The sequence below is a fragment of the Antechinus flavipes genome, chromosome 5 (genome assembly GCF_016432865.1).
Source record: "Antechinus flavipes isolate AdamAnt ecotype Samford, QLD, Australia chromosome 5, AdamAnt_v2, whole genome shotgun sequence".
Taxonomy (NCBI): domain Eukaryota; kingdom Metazoa; phylum Chordata; class Mammalia; order Dasyuromorphia; family Dasyuridae; genus Antechinus; species Antechinus flavipes.
The window spans coordinates 111758319-111780549 of record NC_067402.1 but is presented as its reverse complement, the minus strand read 5'-3'; the positions used below and the strand labels follow the sequence as shown (position 1 = coordinate 111780549).

The 22231-nt window shown below is 38.6% G+C and overlaps 1 protein-coding gene across 1 annotated transcript in view; it reads right to left on the bottom strand.

Moving 5' to 3' along the window:
- PLXNA4 (plexin A4) overlaps positions 1-22231 on the bottom strand; it is a 650156-nt gene that overhangs the window by 57660 nt on the left and 570265 nt on the right. The window contains exons 21-24 of the mRNA XM_051961546.1: positions 16099-16241; positions 5534-5802; positions 1795-1861; positions 519-665 (exon numbers count right to left, since the gene is read on the bottom strand). Of these exons, the coding sequence (XP_051817506.1) occupies positions 519-665; positions 1795-1861; positions 5534-5802; positions 16099-16241 (626 nt within the window). The remainder of the gene's footprint in view (positions 1-518; positions 666-1794; positions 1862-5533; positions 5803-16098; positions 16242-22231) is intronic.

Sequence of the window (22231 nt, the reverse complement as noted above, 5' to 3'; positions counted from 1 at the left end):
CTACTCCCACTTCTCTCATGGGCTGCATGTGCAGGTAGAAAGACCTGCCTCCAGGAGCTTGCCAGCTGTGGCACATTGAGCACACGGCTTTACTTCCCTTGTCCCAGCTCCTCATCTGTAGAATAAGGCAGTTGGGCTACGTAACCTCTGAGTTCCTCCTACTCCAGAATCACCTCTAGAGCTATGACACCATGAGGCTCCTCTTCAAACATTCAGTCGGTCTGGGAACATAGTGGACTTTTTTCTCAGTTACTTCCCTGACTTCTCCATCTATAATTTGCCTCTTGGATCTGGGTTCAAATTCTAGCTCTGCATTTTAATACTTACGTAGCCTTGGGGAGTCATTATAGCTCATTTGGTCTCAGTTTCTTTATTTGGAAATTGCCAGTCACTTCCAGCTCTAAATCCATGGTCCTTTGGCCGAGACCCTGCTTGACCTAAGGCACTCTGCCCAGCGGTACCGAATGGAGACTGTCGTTAGGTAGCTTGGGGCTGGGAAGGTTCCCACAGACACTCACCAGGGTCTTGTAGTCAATCTGCTGTCTGATGAGCTTGTCTTCACTCAAGGAATACCGGGCTTCCCCCGTGATGGCGTCAATGGGACCCTTCTCCATCTGCTGCTTGATGGCACAGAATAAGGAGAAGAGGGGCTCCCCAGCACATTCCTGTGAAATAGAGGATGATTGGAGCTGCTGGACTTTAGGCAAGGTGTGAGTGACTCAGAATCCTGTACCTGCCCTGTATGATTCCCCACTTCCAGCCAAGCAGATGTTGCTACTGGGATTCTCTCTCCTGTTCCTACTTCTTTCCTTTCTTCTTATAATTCCCTCTCCTTCCAGTCCTCATCTGTTCTGATTTATATCTCTATTATCCATCCCTGCCCCCTGTCCCATTCGTGTTCTTAATGTTCTTTCTCTTCCTTATTCTTCTCTCCTCTTCCCTTATCCCCTCCCTCTCTCCCCCTTTTCTGGGTCCCGCATCCCCCAGGCTTTCCCTGTATTGCAACTTCCCTTAGGAAACAAGTTAATAATTGGCAACCAAGTGGTTCTCAACCTTCCTGCCACATCATTAGCTTATCTGCTGCCAACATATTGCCTCTTTGTACCTGCTTGGGGCCCTTATCAGCCCTATGTTAGGGCTGAGGTGGGAGAGAAGTAGTAGAGGGGGCTGGGGAGGGAAGAGGAGGAGGAGGAGGGGAAAGGGAAAGAGAATATTAGAAGTGCTGCTCTTAACTGAAAATGGGAATGTGGTCCTAGGAATTCACCATCATGACTTTTCAGGGACTTCCATTATCTCCTTCTCTTCAATATGAAAGTAATCAGGAGGGAATAAATGTTTTTTTTTTTTTTTGTCTTCCCTTTTTTCTCTTTTCCTTCCCTTTTTTCCCTCTTCTGTCTTCTATCTTTAGTAAAGTTCTAAAACTCCCCCCCCGCCCCAAATCAGCACACTAAGGGAATCTTTCATGTGCTTAACATTGCAATCTAAGTTCTGTATAATTTGGGGAACACCTAGGGAAACTCAGGGCACACTAAGAGGCTATAATGCCCTTTAAGAAGCATCATTATGAGACGCTAAAGGCTTTCTTCTCTGGGGTATTCTCAGGGGTAGATCCCCTTTGTGTCAGGAAGAGATCTGGCCTTTTCCAGTTGAAAGCTGGGCCATAGAAAAAATAGAAAATGGGCTGGAAGAAGAGGGACAGTGACTCAGTGATTAGAAAGAATGTAGAGGACAAGGCAGGAAATAATAGGGAAGGGTATCGGTCTCCTGTGAAATACTGATGCTGATCCCTCTTACCTTCAGGAACTTGTAGAGGAGGAAAGTGAACCAGTTGGTAAGCATCTTCTCAGCCACTGACTCCGTCCTATCCCAGTCCAGAGGAACAAATCAGAGCAAGAAAAGAGGAAAAGGTATTTGGTTAGTCTCATTGGGACCAAAGAGAAAGAGAGTAGCTGGTTTGTGGCTTGCATCAGATCATAGATTTAGAGCTAGCAAGGGATCTTAGAAGGCATAAGTGTAATCTTCCTCTCCGTATTTTGTAAAGGATGAATTTGAGGGACAAAGAAATCAAGTGACTGATCATTAAAGAGGAAACATTGGTATATGGGTCCTCCTGGTTCTGAGGCCATTGCTCTACCTATTGTGGCAGAAATATCAAACTCAAATAGAAGTGGGGACCACCAATCCATAAAGATCTCTGATGGCTGCACACCAACTTACATTCAAAATGTATTATATTTTTCTTTATTTTGCTCAATATTTTCCAATTACATTTTAATCATGTTTGGGCTGCAACTCTGCATGTGGCCCATTGATTGCATGTTTGACACCTCTGTTATGCAACCTGTAATGTATGTACAAGTTCCAAGAGGTCCCATTTTCACACATCCAACGTCTTCCTACAAGACAGGGACAGAGCAGTGTTCCAGAGTGGAGCATTGATGCAGAATGAGATATATTCTTCTTTGGGGGAAAAAGAAAGAAAATTGGGAGAAAGACTAATGCGACAGAGCATTACTAGCCTTCCTATTTCCTTTTTCCAGCACAAAGGAAAGTATGAAATAACAATGTGATCTTTGACCACTTGTAGAATAGCAGGAACAGGAGTAAAGACAGCAGAATGGCTGGACCAATCACAGTAGGCCCCAATAGCCAATTTATAGCCTCACTTAAAGACTCCCAGGGGGTACAGGATACTGAAAGATCATTCAATTTTATACAAGACAATGACAAACCTGAACTATTCCTAGACATAGAAAAAATATTGAGGGCTTCCTGGATGGCTGTACTAGAACATCTCTTGCGAAACCTATTTCTGAGTTGAACCATCTTCATGATCAGAAAATTCTCTTCTAAGGCTAAGCCAAATCTCTTGTGCTTTAGGTTAAACTCATTAACTATTTTTTCAGACTCCCAAAAACAAAAGATGCACCACTGACTTCATTTTTATAAGATCATAGGCCCATAGATATAGTTCTGGAAGAAGTCTTAGGAGGCATTTAGCCTTCTTATTTTACAGTGAGAGAAACTGGGGCTCAGAGAAGTGAAGTGACTAGCTCAAGTGAAAAACATTACTAAATACTTGAGTCTCTTGACTCCAAGTATGGTGTTCATATTTGTCTAAAGGCCAGAGGGCTCCACTTCTGTTGATTCCCTTTCAGACCTCAGATGTGCTCATGGGAAGCACTAGAGGAGAGGTGACCAAGTCTACATAGGGCCATGGGTATTTTAAAGGTGCACTAGCCAAGGAAAATGCCAAGATACTAGAATAAAGGGAGGAATTTGGGAACAGAGATGGAGAAAAAAAGCAGGGAAGTATTTTAAAAGTGGGACTGGAGAAGAGGCCAGGAAAAAAAAGAGGGAAAACAAGAGAGTCTCCATAGTTGAAAGCAGAGAAGGTGTTGGAGGAAAGCAAGATGTCAGGGAAAGTGGAAGATACACAGATGCAGAGAGAAACATGAGAAAATTGACAGGGGGAGTTAGGCTAGGCAGTGACAACCCTAGAATTATGGCAGTGGGTGGCCATTTGGTGAAAGTAAAACAAAAATCAAAATGATCTCTTGCACAAACTCTTTTCTCTGTTTCTACTCCCAAATTAGTGTGATTGACCCAATTCATGCCTGCTTCTTGATGCTATACAAGGTTTTGCTGAGAGGAGCAAGATCTTAAAGTGAATCTTTTCTGAAATCCCAACTTGTTTGTTAAATCAAGACAAAAGCCTGGAGGTATTGATAGAGGAGCAGAGATGTAAGGGCATTGATTAAATGGACTGACAAAGGTAAGACAAAGGCATCCTGGTGACCTGGTAACAAGAATGATGGATTTAGCGTCAGGAAGACCTGAATTTGAATCTTGTCCCAAACACTAGTGTGGTGACTTCACTTAACCTCCCTGTGCCTCGTTTTCCTCATCTGTAAAATGAGGATAATAATAGCACCTACCTGGCAGATTTGTTTGTGGGAAATCAAATGAGAGTATATATGCAAAGGTCTTTGCCAACCTTGAAGTCTCATCATATAAATATCAGCTATTGTTATAAAATATGAGATCAATAGTTCCTTGTTGGCTGATTTGAAGTAGAAATTAAGGAAGGGGAGAAATGAAAGAAGTATGGATGATTTGACCTGGTAAGAAGGAGGCAGAAGGAAAAATTTTAACACTATCTTCAAGTGTGTCAAGGGTCAAGGCAAAGGGAGACCAGTGCTCAAATGATGTTCATTTCAGATGAGCTGTAGAAAACGAGCACAAGTTTTCTCCTATGACCTTGCCCAATTTCACTTTTACCCCTGTGTGGAGTTTCCAAGTAGATGGAAAAGTGAAGGCTAATTCAATTTAACAAACATGTATTAATATACCTACTGTGTGTAAGGATCTGTCTTATGTGCTCAATTTAAAAAAAAAAAGGCAGAAAATGACATAGTTCCTGCCCTCAAGGAGATTATATTGAGAACTGCATTGAACAAGTTACATTGGAAAGGGTTTAAATTCAACCTAAACTAGAATGTCTTGGCTATGAGAAATGAAGGGTTAATGTGGTATCTCCTTCACTAGAATGTTTACAAATACTATAGATTTTTAACTAAGAAGAACATTGGATGTGGAGTTGTGGGACCCATATTTAAATACCAACCCTACAACTTATTTGCTGTTTGATTTTTGGTTTATTTTCTTTGGGCTTCAGTTTCCTAACTTGTAAGACGAAATGATTGAATTAGATAAACTTTAAGTGGAAAAACTAAAGAAAGGACACAAGACCTAAAGTCAGGGGGACTGAGTTCAAATTCAGCCTCAGATACTAGCTGTGTGACCCAGGGCAAGTCATTGTAATCCTGTTTGTCTCAGTTTCCTCATGTGTAAAACGAGCTAGAGACAGAATTGGTAAAGTAATCCACTATCTTTGCCTCCCCCAAAAATATCAAAAACCCAAATAGGGACATGGCTGAAATGAATGAAAAATAACAATCCCTTTGTACTCCAACTCATGATTATATGAAAAGACATGTATTATTCCTGAGTGAACAGGAAAGGTCTCTAGATGATTACAGAAGGTCCTCTGAGGAGCTGAAATGTTAAGTTCTACCAAAAAAAAGGAAAATTTGAGAGGAAAAGCTCAATGGTATCAGAGGTTAGCCAGAGGGGACCTAGATGAAATGGAAAACAGATGAACAAAAATAAAAGAGAGGAAAGAATATTATATTCATAGCATATTTTAAGGTTTCCAAGGGCTTTTAAAAAAAGTATCCTTATATCCATTTTACAGATGAGGCTCAGTAATCGACTTGTTCAAAGTCACACAGGAAATAAATTAATAACTGTTGGACCATGGACTTGAGTCCAGCTCTTCTGTCTATAGGACCAGAGCTTTCTCAACAAGCTTGCTTAAGAATGAGACAGGAGTCCCTCACCGCCAGAGTCTTCCGCCCCTAGGCAAATTCAAGGTTAAACCCTCCCAGAAAGTTTTTTTTGGGGGGTCTCGGTTGGGGAGAAACCCTCCTGCCACCCCCGGTTTGGCCGTTTCCCTCCCCACACCCTTCACCTTCGGAGCAGCAGTTTGGGGTGGTTTTTGCTCTCCAGGTTCTTGTCGATGAGATCGGCCAGCAGCTGCTTGAGCACGTCCGTCGCATACTCCAGTTTGCTCTGCAGGACTGTCATGATGAGGGAAGCCACATTGCCCCGGTCCCGCATGGAGAAGCTCCGCTGGGACTCCAGCGTGCGGATGAAGGACAGCAGAAACACTTTGTTGTTGATGAGCTGAGCAAAGAGCTTCAGGCCCTTCTCCACGCGTTCTTGTCGGTAGCCTGGTACCTAGGGAGGGAGGAGAAGGATGCCCCGTGAGACGCCTCACTCACCTGGTGTGGGTACCACTGGCGGGCTCAGTCCCATCACCGCCAGTGGGAACAACAGGACATTGCCTAGTTCTGGAAAGATGCCATTGCTGTCATCTGGACGTTCCCGTGGTTAGTCCCTCTTACATTCAAATTATTTTGTTATTTTATATATTATTACCCCTGATTGGTCATATCAGACCCTTCATGGCCCATTTGGAGTTTTCTTGGCAGTCACTGGAGTGACTTACTATTTCCTTTTCCAGCTCATTTTACAGATGAGGAAACTGAGGCAAAGAGGCTTAACCTGATGCTGGGTCTGGAACTCTACACACTGAGCCACCTACTCTACATTTATTTTTATAGGTGTTTTATCTTCCCGAGAGCAGACAAGTTTCATTAGGGAAGAAGCTGTTTGCTTCCACTGTTCCTATCCCTGGCAATAAGCAGAGTAACTAGCAGATAGATAATAGAGTTAATGATGATAGCTAGCATTTATATAGCACTTACTATGTGTCAGACACTAAACTAATTGCTTTATAGATATTATCTCAATTGAGTCTTTCAACAACCCTGCGAGGCAAGTGCTATTATTAGCCCCATTTTATAAGTTCAGAAACTGAGGCAGAATGAAGGGATTTGCCCAGAGTCAGAAAGGTAGCACTAGATTTGAACTCAGGTGCTCCTGACTCCAGATTTAGCACTCTCCTCCCTGTACCACCCAGATGCCCCAGATGCTACATATCTTGAATTAAAATGTTATGGGGTCCCCTTCAACACTCAAGCCAGAATCATTCCAGAAAGGATCCCAATAAAAAATAGATTACCATGGCTTTTTCTGGGCAAGCTTTGATCCCCTAGGGGCCAGATGCTACATAAGCATCTTCAGTTTTTTTTAATATATAGTTTTTGATTGACAGAACATATGCATGGGTAATTTTTCAACATTGTCCCTTGTATTCACTTCTGTTCCAGCTTTTCCCTTCCCTCCTTCTATCCCCTCCCCTAGATGGCAGGCAGTCTTATACATGTTAAACATGTTACAATATATCTTAAATACAATATATGTATACACATTTATACAGTTCTCTTGATGCACAAGAAAAGTTGGATTTAGAAATAAGGTAAAAATAAATGAGGAAGAAAAACAAAAAGGGGATCTTCAGTTTGCCAGTCGGTTGACTACCACAGAACATTGGGCTGGGTGTCAAGATAAGGGATTCTGGTCCTACCTATGCCTTTAAATAGCTGTGTGACATTAGGCAAATCATGTGACCTCTCTGTGCTTTAATTACTTCATCTGTCAAATGAGGGGATCAGAACAGAATGCTTAAATAGCCCTCTCTTAGAAAAAGAAATTGAATAAGACAACAAATAAGCCCTATAAAAAATCTTCATGACCAGATGGGTTTACAAGTGAATTTTACCAAACATTTAAAGAACAACTCATTCTTATATTACATAAATTACTTGGACAAAGAGGGAAAGAAGTACTATCAAATTACTTTTATGACAGAAATATGATGCTGATACATAAACCAGGAAGAGCAAAAACCAAGAAAGCAAACTATAAATCTATTTTCATAATTAATATTGTTGCAAAATTTTAAAATAAATTGCTAGCAAAGAGATTACAGTAATTTATCATTAAGATGATAGGTGGGATTTATATCATGAATGCAAGGCAGGTTCAATATTAGGAAAACCATCAGTATAACTGACCATAGCAATAACAAAACCAACAAAAATCATATGATTATCTTTATGGATGCAGAAAAAGCTTTCAACAAAAATGTAACCCATTCAAATTAAATATACTAGAGTGTATAAAAATAAGGAGAGCTTTCTTTAAAATAATAAGTCATATCTATCTAAAACCATCAACAAGCATTATCTGTACTGTGAATAAGCTAGACGCCTTTCCAGTAAGATCAGGGATGAAGCAAGGATGCCCATTATCATTATTAAAATATCACTATTACAATTTCATACTAGAAATGTAGCTATTGCAAAAAAGAGAGAAAATTTGAAGGAATTAGAATAGGCCATGAGGAACCCAATTTTTCAGTATTTGCAGATGACGTGATGGTATGCTCCTAGAATCAGCTAAACAACTAGTTGAAATAAGAAACAACTTTAGTAAGTTGCAAAATGTAAAAATAATTCCCACAGATTGTTAGCATTTCTATATACTACCAAAAAAAGCCAGCAGAAAAGAGAAATTCCATTTAAAATGACTGCAGACAATATTAAATATTTGAGAGCCTATCTGCCAACACAAACTCAAGAATTATGTGAACACAATTATAAAACACTTTTCTCACAAATAAAGCCAGATCTAAGCATTTGGGAAAATATTAATTGCTCATGAGTAGACTGAGCCAATATAATAAAAATGACAATTCTACCTAAATTAATTTACTTATTCAGTGTCATACCAATAAAACTACCAACATTTATTTTATTGAGCTAGAAAAATAATAAAATTCATCTGGAAAAAAAACAAAAGGTCAAGAATCAATTTTAATTAATTTAATTTTTAAAATGACTTAGAAATACCAGATCTCAAACTGTATTATAATGTAGTAATCATCAAAACAATCTAATACTAGATAAGAAATAGAGTTGGCTAAGAAACAGGTCAATCAGTGGACCATACTAATCTAGTATTTGATAAGCCTAAAAAACCAAGCTTTTGGAGCAAGAGCTCATTATTTGACAAAAAATCCTGGGAAAACTAGATCTCAGTTCCCTCATCTTTAAGAGGAGGGTTGGACCAGGTGGTCTCTAAAGTTCCTTTTCACTTTAGAGCTAAAGAACCCTTCTAGATTAAACATTGATCAGCACTAAAATGAAGAGAAAAAAAGACCAAGTTTGCCCTTTTGCTATGTCATAGAAAATGACAACCGTGGCTTTAAGATGAGAGGGGTCTTAGTAAAAGAGTGAGCACTGGACCTGGAGTAAGGAAAATGAGGATTCAGAGCCACGTTCAACTTCCCATATAGCTCCCACAGGTCTGGAACCTAAGAGCATCCAGCATAGTAACCCTCTCCATGTCACCTTTTCTGTATCTGTTCAGCTTTCATTTCCTTTGGTGCTTGAAAAGCAAAAAGTAAAGTAAGCCCTGGAAGGAGGCAGTGGAAGAGATCAGAAATAAGGTGGACAGTGACTAATTGTGCTGGTCTTCCCCTTTTCCCATAGCTCCAGCAACACCAATTGGTTCTGGTACATAGTCTTCCCTTCCCAATCCTTTGCCTCCATCCTGTTCTCTCCAACCCCTACCTCCTTAGTCCCAGACTCTAGAGGCCAGCCAGCCTCAAGGTATCTCTCAGAGTTCCAGAAAAGGAGTCCATGTCCAGCCTCTGCTTCCCTTGTGCTTAGCCTTCAATGGCACCCCCTTCTACCACCGGAGCTGATACTACTATCTTTCGATAGCTAGGGAAAACAAGAGCACAGATAACACAGTGACTTTGATGTCTTCTCCACCCCCTAAGCTTAAACTTAACCATCTAGTTACCATTTTTTCTTTTTATCTACCCGGCTCCCCCCCTCAATCATTCACACCAAATTTCCCAAAGCTCTTACTATTGATTGACCATGGGAATAGGCTCAAACTGAATCTTGACTTCCTTCTTCTGGAATAGTTCCTCCCACATCCAACTCATAGCATGTGGGATTCAGAAAAATCTGTTTTTCAAATTCCTGGCTTTGCTATTTATTATCTCTGTGACTGTGGACAAGTCACTTGAATTTCTGAAGTTCACTTTCTTTATCTATAAAATGAAGCCTTTCCTCTGAGGTCCTAAAATGTATAGTCTTCTATTCCCTAAAGAAAAAGTTGGTTTTCAAATGAAGAAGATATATCATTGAAATCCTAACATCGGAAGTGACAGAGAAAAGAGATTACATTAAGTTACAGGTACTGAACCACTGACATGACTATAGTTGAATGATTCAAACCATTTAATGGATCAGTGCTGACCCGCAGGGAGGTTTCCAGTGTTTGACACCAGAGATATATCCATGGCTCTTCGCTGTTAAACACTTTTACCAGACACTTGTGTGAGACATGATATGGTATGCTTATTAAATCTAAGTACGAAAGAAAGCAGAAATTGATATGCTGCATGACAGTTGGATACTAAAAGATCTCATCATGGTGGAGTAATGCATAGAGGTTAACAAGAGGATGTATGATGGGGATAAATGTCAAGTCTTCCATTTGGGTTCAAAAAATAAACTGCACAAATAGAGGAAATAAAAGACCAAGCAAGAAAATGGTTTGTGAAAAAACCATAAAATCTCTAGGCTTTTTTGTGTGTATATATGTGAAATGCAAGATACCTTGAGCATAATAAGTGTTTAATAATGTTATTTGAATTGAATAATGTAACATGGCAACTGAATAAAAAGGTAATATGATCTTGGGCTGAATTAATAGAACAATATCTAGAAAATGCAAGGTCATGATCCTGCTATATTTTGCCCTTATCAGACCACATCTGCAGCATTATTTAGTTTTAGGCACCACATTTTGGCAGGAACACTGAAAAAACTAGAGTAGAGTGAACAGGATGGAGAGGACACTTAAGATCATATCATATAAGAATTATTATCAGGGATATTCAGCCGAGTGAAGAGAAGATTAAAAAAGGACATGGAGAACAAGTATTTGAAGGGCTGTCACCTTGAAGAGAGATTAAACATTCTGTTTGCCCCTGAAGATCAAATCTAGGAACAATAGTAAGAGGCATATTTGCACTCAATATAGAAAAAAAATCTCAACAATCTAAGTTATACAAAAGAGAAATCAGGAGGTATTGAATGCATGAAAACAAATTTATGAAGTGTATACTGTATATCAATTACTGTAGAAATCAACACAAAGTGAGGCATTTCCTGACTTTAAGGAGTTATATTCTAATACGGGGAGAAAAGACATAAATGGAAATGGTGGTCAGAGATGGGAGTTTGAAGCTGGGGAGTTACAGGGATGGTGACTAAAGCCAACAGATAGAAGACTATAATATCCTTTTCAGAACTAATGGTAGAATCAGTTGGATGACTTTTATTAGAGTAAGAAATAGAAAGTGGTAGGAGCCAGCAAATGTGTTTTGGGGGAGTTAAAGATACCTGTCATAGACAACTGGATAAAATGTGTAACATGGTCAGGGAAGTGGGGCTAGAAATGGTGGGCTAAATGTATTTTGTTCACTCATCTAATCCAGGATAAGAGTGGGTTTCTGGTCACCGGAGAAGAAAAGATGAAGGCATTTTATTTTTATTATAAACTCAGATGTTGGACCTTATACTTATTTTCATAAATTTTCATCTTATTAGATTCTGACCAACCCTTCTAACTCAATGTTCTTGACCCAGGTCTCATGAATTTTAATATATAGAGGTGTGTGTGTGTGTATGTGTGTATATATATGTTGATAATTATATATTTCAATATAATTGCTTTCCTTTGTAATTCTATATAGTTTATTTTATGGATTTAAAAACATGATTATTAGAAAGGATCCATAGATTTCAGAACCTGCCAAAGGGCTCCATAACCCCTAAAGGGGGAAGAACCTCGATTCTAATTTGTGAAAGGATATTGTGGAGGGAATTTGTACTCAGAGATAAGTTAGGACAGCTGACCTCTGAGAAATCTCTTCCAGTTTTCTGAGATTCTGAGAGACTTGATAAGCTTGAGCATAAAGGTGTAGATGAACACATAAATAGAACAGTAGATAAATAAGTATTGAAGAAGGAAACACAGTACACAAATGGGTAGGCTCCACTCTAGTCCCCTAAGTGTTCCTCCTTAAGCCCAAGATATGCACATTAGTGAGTTCATGGGTTTTTATTATGAATGAGAGAAGGTTGAGCTTCAGATTACTCTGCAACCCTTTTGGAATACTTTTGTTTCCAGAAAGTCAACAGGGTGGAACTAAGGAGGCATGTGGGGGAAAAAATTCAAGCAAGGAAAGTGTGATTCAAAGCTCCCTAGCTAGAATGCTGAATCTCACATCACCTCAGGCTAATGTGCAGCAGCAAAAGTTTATTTCTGCTCATGTCTGCAAGCAATTAATTAGCAAGTTTATTGGAAACTAGAAGGCCACATAACCTGCTCCAGACAGAGTCTTTTCTTGACAATTAGCCATCTTGTGGGCTCCTTACTATGGGAAATAGGAGCTGAATAGGAATAGATTCTATTTTAACTCCTTCATGGTCAAAGACATAGTAGACAGACTCTCAGGGAAAGGTTGAGAGAGAAAAGTAAGTTAAGTAATCAACAAACAAACAAACAAATTAAAATAAAATTTCCTGATTAAGACAGTCAGCAAGTCTTTATTGATGTATTTAGTACATATATCAGGCATTTTGATGGGGGCAAAGAGTTCACAATCTAATGGGAGAATCAACATGCAAACAACTATGTGCATAGAAGATATATAAAGGCTAAGTTAGATATATTCAACAGAGAGAAGGACTAACATTAAGGGGATTTGGGAAAGGTTTCTTGTAGCCCGTTGTATTTCATCTGAGACTGAAAGGAAATCAGGGAAGAAGCCAGAAGGCAGAAATGAGGAGGGAGAAATTTGTGGGTTTGGGGCACAGTCACTGAAAAAATATCCACAATCAAGAAATGGGGTATTTTATCCAAGAAACATTTAAGATCCCAGTATCAGTGAATCAAAGGCAAGTGGAGGTGAGTAATGTATAAGAAGACAGGAAATGTAAGTGGGGGGATAGGTTGTGAAGGGTTTTGAATACCAAACAGAAGGTTTTATATTGATCCCAGATAGGATGGAAAGTCACTGAAGTTTATTGAATGGGGAGGCTGACATGATCAAAACTTTGCTTTAGAAATATCAATTTGACAGGTAAGTAGAAGATAAACTGGAGGTAGGGAGAAATTTATGGCAAGGCGATCTCCATCCAAATCATTCAGCTGTTTCCATTAGGTAGAGATGATAAGGGTCTGCTCCAGGAAGAGTGGTATGGAAAAAAAAGGGACATATAAGAGAAATATTTCAAAGGTAGAAATTTCAAGATTTGGCCACAGATTCTATCTGGGGGGTGAGAGTGAGGAATCAAAGATTATACCTCAGTTGGGAACCTGGCTTACTGGGAAGATGGAGGTACCCTCAACAGTTAATAGGGAAGTTAGGAAGAAGGTAAGGTTTTGGGGAATGATAATTAGTTCAGTGTTGGCTGTGTTGAATTTAAGATGTCTAATAGGCAGTTGAAGATCCCGAGGGAGGTCATGTAGGGAATGAAGGTGATACAAATTTGTAAGGACTAGGGTATGTGGTCTGTTTGGGGAGGATGGGTAGGGGGCCTTTGTATGTGTTAGCATTTTACAATTATGATATATGCAGATTGTATCTCTGTCAGCTTGCTATAGGTTGGACAAACCATTATTACAATTCCAACATAAGAATTCTCTATCACCTCAGTCTTCCAGGTTCCTCTAAGGATCCCAGTGTATCAAGTGAGTTTAGAAGGATGAAACCAAGGGTGATCCAAACATTGCAAATATGTTTTAGAAGGATAGACGGATCAAACAATAGTAGAATTAAGTGGACTCACATCTGATTGAATGGGAAAATTGAAAAGGTAGTCCTTTGGATTTGTTTTCAAGTTGGTGTCTCCAGGACAACATCCTGGAGATCAGTGTTTGGCCTTGGGCTGACAGTTTTATTAGTGGTTTGGGTATTCTTCTTATAAATTTCTCCTTCCTTTTGGAGACAATTGTAGTATAACAGAGTAGTCAAGGTGACGTTTAAGACCTGGGATTTCTGTAGGAAGATCATCCTGGAGAAGAGATCTTTAGTGACTACCTAGGTTAACTGTAAATTGTGAAATTATTATGCCTTTTGCACAGATTAAGGAATTGACAGCCATGGAGATGATGTGCATTGCCAAAGATTGCATAACTAATAAGTGGAGACTAGGGATTCTCTCAAACCCAGGCTTTTGACTCCAAATTAAGTTTTCTGCCAACTCTATCAGGCGCTTTCTTCTACTATGGCTAGATTTCATTTTACATCAGCAACAACTTCTTGGACCACAAATGAAACCAAATAATTTTATTCAAGAAACATTTGTAAAGTACCTACTGTATGCAAGGGATTGTGCTTGGTATGAAGATAACAGAGGCAAAAATGAAATAGACCTTCCACTTATGGAACTTGTATTCACTGATAGATATTTAAGATTAAAATGAGAATGGAAAAAAATGAAGAAGGGGAAAAGGAAGCTACAAAATAAAAAGAAAAGGAAGGAGGGAAAGGAAGTGGAAGAGGAAAAGCATTTATAGCACCTACTTTGTGCATGCCAGATATTGTGAAGGAAGAGGAGAAGAAGACAAAAAGAAAGAAAGAAAAAGGTACATTCATTGAGAAGTGGTAGACATATTTGTCTCAGCTACCTCTGAGTGATGTCCCTGGAAGCCCAGTTCCATTTCCTTGTCTAGACACATACACTACCAAATCCAGACAGACCAAATCTATAACAGCCTAATGTTTGTGGGTACATGTCTATTTTCCATTTCTATCTAATTCAGTTTCTCCATTCATTTAATATAGAGTGAGCACCTAGCATGGTATGGGCAGCATCTGGAACATAGAGGTATACAAAATATTATCCTCGCTTGCAATAATAACAATTCAGATTTATAGAGTGCTTTTAGCAAAGCAGTTTGTTGACAATGAGTATGGAGGTAATTCAACTATACCCAGTTTACAGATGAGACTTTTCAGGCAAGTGATTTTTCCATGATCACTTAACTAACTGTTGTCTCTGGGATGCCAGATCATCTAATCTTCTGAGCTTTAAAGCTGCTTTCTTATTTATTTGGATTCTCTTCCATTTCCTAGCATAAGCAAATAATAAGCATGCAATTCTTTCCACAACCCTCTGTTTCTTATTTAATCTCTGTGCTTGGAAATATCCACATTTGGTCTGCGCTTCTTTGGTTCAAGCCTATCATTTGGCCAAGATGTTTTATGGCATTTATAACACAGAACTTTAAGTAAATAGATGCTGGACCTAGAATTAGGAAGAATACTATCATCTTCCATGTTACCCAGGTTCACATCCTCAAACTTACCCCACATAGCTAACTGAGGAAGACCCCAATTCAAATCCAACTTCAAACACTTACTAGCTACAAGACCCTCGGCAAGTTACTTAAGTCTGCCTCAGTCTTTTTATCTGTAAAATGATAATAATAATAACATCTGTTATACAGGTTTGTTGTTAGAATAAAATGAGATAATATTTGTAAAGTTCTTGCAGACTTTTAAATGCTATATAACATGAAGTTATTATTGTTGTTGTTATTTAACAGATTTAAATTAGGAAGGAATTCTCTCCCCACCCCCCCCCCATTTTATTTTTAAAAATGTTTTTCAAATTTATTATTTATTTATTTTTAATCTTCTTTTCTTTTTAAATTTTGAGTTCCAAATTCTCTCTCTCCCAACTTCCCCTACTCATCAAGAAGGCAAGAAATATGATGTCAATTATATTCATGAAATCATGCAAAACATATTAGTCATATTTCAAAAAAAGCAAGAAAAATAAAGTGAGAAAATTATGTTTCAATTTGCATTCAAAGTTCATCAGGTGTCTTTCTAGAGATGTATGACATTTTTTTCCTATCACCAATCCTTTGGAATTGTCTAGAGTCATTGTATTAATCAGAGAAACAAAGTCATTACATTACTATTATAACATTGCGGTTACCATGTACAATGATCTCCTGGTTCTTCTTACTTCACTGCATCAGTTGATAAAGATCTTGCCATGTTTTTCTGAAACCCTCCCCCCCTTGTCATTTCCCACTCTTTCATTTTTACAGAGGAGAAAATAGTATTACCTAATAACTTCAGTAACTTGTTCAAGGTCATATAGGTAAAAAATAGCAGAGCTAGGATTTAAAGTTAGGTCCTAAGACTGATAATTCAATGCTTTTTCTTCTTCATGTGCTCAGGTGAAAAGAATGCTGATAATGGAATCAAAAGCTCCAGGTTCAAATCCCATCTCTGTCCCTTATTACCTACATGAGTTTGGGCAATTTCTCTGGATCTCAATTTCTTTATCTGTAAAATGAGAGATTTGGACTAATTGGATGAGCTTCTTTATAGCTTCAATCTATTATTTTTCTCCCACCTCCTTCTAGATTTCATTCTATAATAAGGAAGAATCTGGAAAACCCATTTTAGGGGAAAATTCAATGAATCTACAAGGGGAGTACAGATACATTGTAGCTCACCTCCAGGTCTCGGAGTACAGGGTGATCTTCTATACCAGGAAATAACACTCTCATGGTATATGTCCGATAGTCCAAGAAGGGGATTCCAGCTCCATCCAGGTCACTTGTCAGTTCATGGATGTCTGTCTGAAGCTCAGCAAAAGCTAGGATAAAGGAAAACCACAAGGAGATTGCTAGAGCTGGAGGGAAGAACATTATATGGTGTGATCTCAACTCTTTGGAAGTGCTATGAGAGTAGTTAAAACCCATAGATCTCTAAGCAAGTGTTCTTAACCTTTTTTGTATATTACAGACACCTTGAGCAGTCTGATCAACCCAATGGATCCCTTCCCAGAATCATAGATTTAAATGCATAAAATAATATATACATATGGGTTTGCAAAGGAAACCAATTAAAATGAAATGTAGATTAACAAAATATTTTTAAGAATTCATGGAGTTAAGAACTCCAGCTTTAAACTTACATGAAGTTTAAATGATCAGAGTAGCTTTATCTCTAATTTATTCTGTACAATGATAACTATCTATCTAGCTTGTACATAGTTTTTTTAACATGTCATTTTTATTAGACTATGCTGTTGTATGTATAAGGACTATCTTCTACAGTTATCAAATGTCATTTACATATATGATTTCATTTTATTCATTTAATTCTAATAAATAATTCTAAAATTATTTATTTTATTCTAATTAAAACTTATAAGGCAAATGTAATTATTACTAATATTTTACAATTATGAAAATTGAGGCAGAAGAGTGCCTAGCACAGAATAGTTGCTTAATAAATATTTATTGACTAACTCTCTGAGGGACTGCAGTGAGGAATATGAGGAAGGAGAATTAGATTACAGAAAAGTTTTCCTCATGACATAAAACAATTCAAGAGATTGGGTAGGCAAGGTCACTAAAATGAAAATGTTAACAAGTCACATTTATATAGTCATTTAAGGTTTGTAAAGTGCATGGCCTGTAAGAGCCCTGTGAGATAAGTAATGCAAATATCATTATCTCTCTTTTATAGATGAGGAAACTGAGATTGGATGTGTGAGATGAATTTGAGCTAGGTGTTGATGATGATAACAATGTTATGAGACGAGGTGACTGGGAGGAACTTGGTGCTCTTGACAGTAATAGGGAAGTTCAGAAGAAGGAAGAGTTTTGGGGAAAGAAAGGGAATTTTGTTTTAAACATGTCAAATTTAAGATGCCTATGGGACATCCAATTCAACATGCCTAGGAGGCAGCTAATGATGTGGGAGATTAGGGCTGGATCTATCTATCTATAGATAGATAAGATATACATACACAAGTATTATATATGGGGAGAGATAGACAGACAGACAGAGACAGGAAGGAATCATCTACTTAAAGATCATAATTAAATCTCTTGGGAGCTCATGAGATCTTTAATCAAAGTAGTAGATATAAAAAAGGGAAAAGGGCTCATGGCAAAGTCTCAGGAGACATTCACAATTAGTGGATATGACCTGGATGAAGACCAAACAAAAGAGACTAAAAGGTGGTCAGACAGGTAGGAGAAAAACCATATCAGAAAAACTCGAGAGCAATTGTATCCAGGAGAAGAGGATAGTCTATACTGATTGTCAAAAGCTGCAAAGAATTCATGGATAAAGGCTGAGAAAAGGCCTGTGGGGAGAGAATTTCATTGAATTGATGAGGTCAGAAGATGGAGGGCAGAAGAGTAGAAAGTGAGAATATAAGAAGTGAAAGCACTCAGCATAGATAGCTTTCTCAAGATATTTAGCTGGGGTGTACAGTGGTAGAGGTAAGCTAAGTGGTTGCCATAGTGCATGAGACGCGGGATTTGGAATCAGGAAAACCTGAGCCCTAATGGGACCTAAGACACGAACTAGCTGTGTGACCCTGGACAAATCACGTAATTCTGTGTGCCTCAGCTTCCCCATCTGTAAAATGAGACAGAAATGACAAATCACTGGAGTAGCTTTGCTAAGAAAACCTCAAATGGGGTTTACAAAGGGTCCGATACAACTTAAAAATGACTGAATGTTGTGCAGTGGTGGGAAAAAAAAGATATAGGTCAATATCTACCAGGGGTTGCAAAATCAAATGAGAATTTATTAAGGATGGAGGGGATGCGAGCATGTTTGTGGGCAGGAGGGAAGCAGCCAAAGTAGGGGCACTCTGACAGAGGAGGTTGGAGGGGATGACGTGAAGGTTCCTGCAGAGGGGTCAGGTTGGGCACTTTGCCCTTGTTGCATGTCATGGAAAAGGGGAGGGTGGCGATCATCATGATGAGATTGTCACAGATGCTGCCTAGGAGCAGGGAGTGAACGAATGCCATCCTAAAGGGTGTGAAGCTCTCTCCTTTAGAGCAGATGTGTCTCACCCACAGCAGCTGCGACACTCCTGAGCGCAGCTGAACCAAAATAAATAAACAACAAAATAAATAAAAATACAAAGGAACATAGATAATATTAATATGCCATTTTCTAAGTCAATATGTGCCTACAGGGATTCTGTGGTTTAATGGTCTCCTCTTTCTCTCTGAGTCTGACACAACTGATTTAGAGGAACTGACATATACATATATGTATATATAATATATGTGTAAATATGTATATTTAAATAAAATATATTACATAATAAAAGATAAATGAGACACAATGTAGTGCTATGGCTAGAAATGGCTTAGGAGCCAGGATGACCTGATTCTCTGGCTGGACAAATCACTTAACTTCCCAACAGCCCTAGACAACTCTCTAAGGCTATAGATTTCAGAGTATGAGAGGACTTGCGGTTTCTTCTTCTGGTAGTTACTCAGACCAGTGAAATCATAAACCCAGTCTCTGTCTTCCGTGAGAGCTAATGGGACTTAATGGTAGTGAATCAGACATGTTTTGAATCACACAGATCTCGGGTCATTTTCACGCTAAGACTCAAGTCTTAAAGCACATGCAACTAGGAAAACATGGTGGAGCAATTGCTGATCCGCACTGATTCTCATTCCCAAACTAGGCTGGAGATTAGGATATGTTTGCGTGTGTATCTGTGTGTGTAAAATACACACACAGTCACACACACAGTACTCCTAATGAGGAAAATTCCTTTTCCAATGCAAATCAGCAATTACCTTGCAGTTTACAGTCTTAGCAGGTTGCTTGGGGTGTTGTGTGTACATTTAGGAATTATACTGAAAAGTTAAGTGTCTTTGCATCAGAGATAGGATTTGAAGGGTCCTAATGAGCTCTAGGCTGACCCTCTTTTCACTACCCTGTGCTTCCTCTATACTTAGACGATATATATACTTAAGTAGCAAGGTATAGAGCATGGAATGCTTGACTTGGACACAGGAAGATCAAGATCAAATTTTGCCTGAACACAAACTAGCCGTGTGATTCAAGGCAAGTCCTTTAATCTCTCTGAACCTCAGTTTTCTCATCTGTAAAATGAGAGGATGGGTTGTATGGCACTAAGATTCCTCCCAACTCTATAACCAGTATTTTTCATGAGATGAATACGTTCTCTAATAGTAGAGATTGCAAACTCTTCCATACTTTTTCATCCTATGTAATTGCTGTCCGTATTCTCCCATGAATCGTTCCAGAGGCTCTAACAAACGTACTGGAGGACTCCCCCATGTCTTTGCACATTATATGGGCCCCAGTACAGAAAAGTTTCTGTCTATAGTCAATCTTTAATCAGAATCTTGTAGATGATATTTTATGTTATTGAAATAACATAGTAACATAGACTATATGGAAATAACATGAAGTAACAGATTATCAATAAAGTGTTTAAGATACATATATGTGTGTGTATATATTATGTATACATAATATGAATACATATATAAATTGATATATACCTATGTGTATACACACATATATGTACATATAAAATATATTCACATTCTTTATTTTTATCTGACTTTTGATTCTCATTATGATTATGGGAGTACCAGGGTTCTCACAGACTATGCCAGTAAAAGCATTAATGGGTTTTAACAGGTTCTTTCAACTTGGGAAATTTTCAATAAAGGCCTGTTGCAAGACTGCACATTGCTTTAGGTCCAATCTAGCTAAGTTTGGAGATTGACTACAGAGGAATGAACTTTTATTTCAGATATGACATCTCACAGCCCCTCTCCCTTTCTACACACACACACACAAACAGCATATAGAGCAGTTTCAGCCTGCATTGATAGAGTCATAGCTAATGCTGATGAAAATCACAAATATTTACAATATTGATGTATATGGGAACAGATACATATATATCAAATATTTAAAGATTTTGAGAACTCAGTATTACTTTATACTGTGATGAGTCATTAAAGTAAGACTCAAATGCAACCTATCCACATCCCATATATGCCATTCCATAAACCCTTGTTTATTTATATATATGCATCTATACGGCATATATGTATATTGTGTATATAGATGTATATGTTGTATTGCGTGTATGTGTATATCTGGTATATATATATATATATATATAAAATCTTAGCCACTTCTTATATCCTGTCACACACACACAGACACACACACATACACACACACACACACACACACACACACACACACACACACACATAGCCCAGCTTTCCTTGATCCTAAAAGGAACTCAGCTCTCTGCCAGGTCATCTCTATTGACAAACTGTCAGGAATGTGACTCCCTGTCTGACTGCTAATTTCTCCTTCCCTCTGAAACTTCTCAAAGGGAATCTTCCCTCGCTTGGCGCCCCAGCTCTGCTGCCCCCTCCCAGTTGGGTCACTCAGCTGGTGGGGAGAAAGAAAAGAGGGGTGGGGGTAAGAGAAGCTTTCTTTTTATCAGGCTGCAGCTTTCCTTTAAGTCACCAAACGCCTTCAACATTCAAAGCACTGTGCCAGCGACACATGAAAGAGATTCTAATCACTACACCTAATTAGAGGGAAGAGTACATTGCGGAGAAAAAAATTAAGCGGCGTAAATATAATAAAAGGCAGTAATTAACAGTCCCACAAGGCGGATGCTGTGTTGACAGCTGAAGGATGCAGAGAGGGGAAGGAAGGAATCCGTTTCCCCATCAAAAAGTAGGCACATTTCCCAAAAGGGAATTGTTGAGACCTAAATTCCCCAGGTACGGAACCCAGCCTATTCCAGAGAAGAACCAGAATAAATTCTCTCTCAGGGTCACTCATGAAATAATTCCCCAGTGGTTATAAGAAACTGACTCCTACATATTCTTCTTCTTGAATTGCTTATCTAGTCTTATCTTATCTATCTTATTCTATTATTACTCTCTTTAATACATATGTGTTTAATATATATGTGTATGTACATATGCTTATGTTTCACACATATACATTATGTGTATATTAAGCACTCATCTATTACACATACACACGTAGAAAGGAAGGGAAAATTAAACTGGAAAACACCTTCTTCCAACACAGCAATTTACAGTCTTAGAGAGTGAGCTGGGGAACTGAGGTTTCAGTGACGTCCTAAGAATCATGCATCCATGTATACATGAGAGGCAGCACTTGGTCCTTAGTTTCTTGGATTCTAGGCTGGTTTTCTCTCCATTCCAACAAGCTACCTCTGATATTTGCAGACTGGGCAACCCCTGGAAAGTCATTTGTTGTCTCATCTTCCACCAGGCTGGGAGGTACATAACTGTAATATTTACCACTGGGTCAGTCTGAGGCTAGTGGACAATTTGACTTTGGGAGTTTTGCGCTATAGTCAAACTAAAGACAATCTGGTGCTTGAAAAAAGGCCTCTACCTAAAGAATAAGGCCCCGGGGAAAGACAGATCATATAAGGAGCAGTGATCTGGCCCAGATCAAAGTTTCTGTGCCGTTAAGCGCTGAGATTGGGCCCATGAGAAACTGCAGTACTTCCAGCCTGAGTGAGATAGAAAAGTCAGTCTCAAAAAAAAATCTCATTGTCTCAAGCAATTCTCTAAAATTATATGTTGCAGTGCAGGTATAGATCTGCATTGGTAGGAGTTTCCTCATTGGGAATTGCTTGCAACAATAAAATCACAAGTCCAGTCTTAAAAAAAAAACATTAAAGATAGATGGATATATGGACAAACAGATGGATAGACAGACAGATAGACAGACAGATAGACAGACAGATATATAGATAGAAAGAATAGGTAG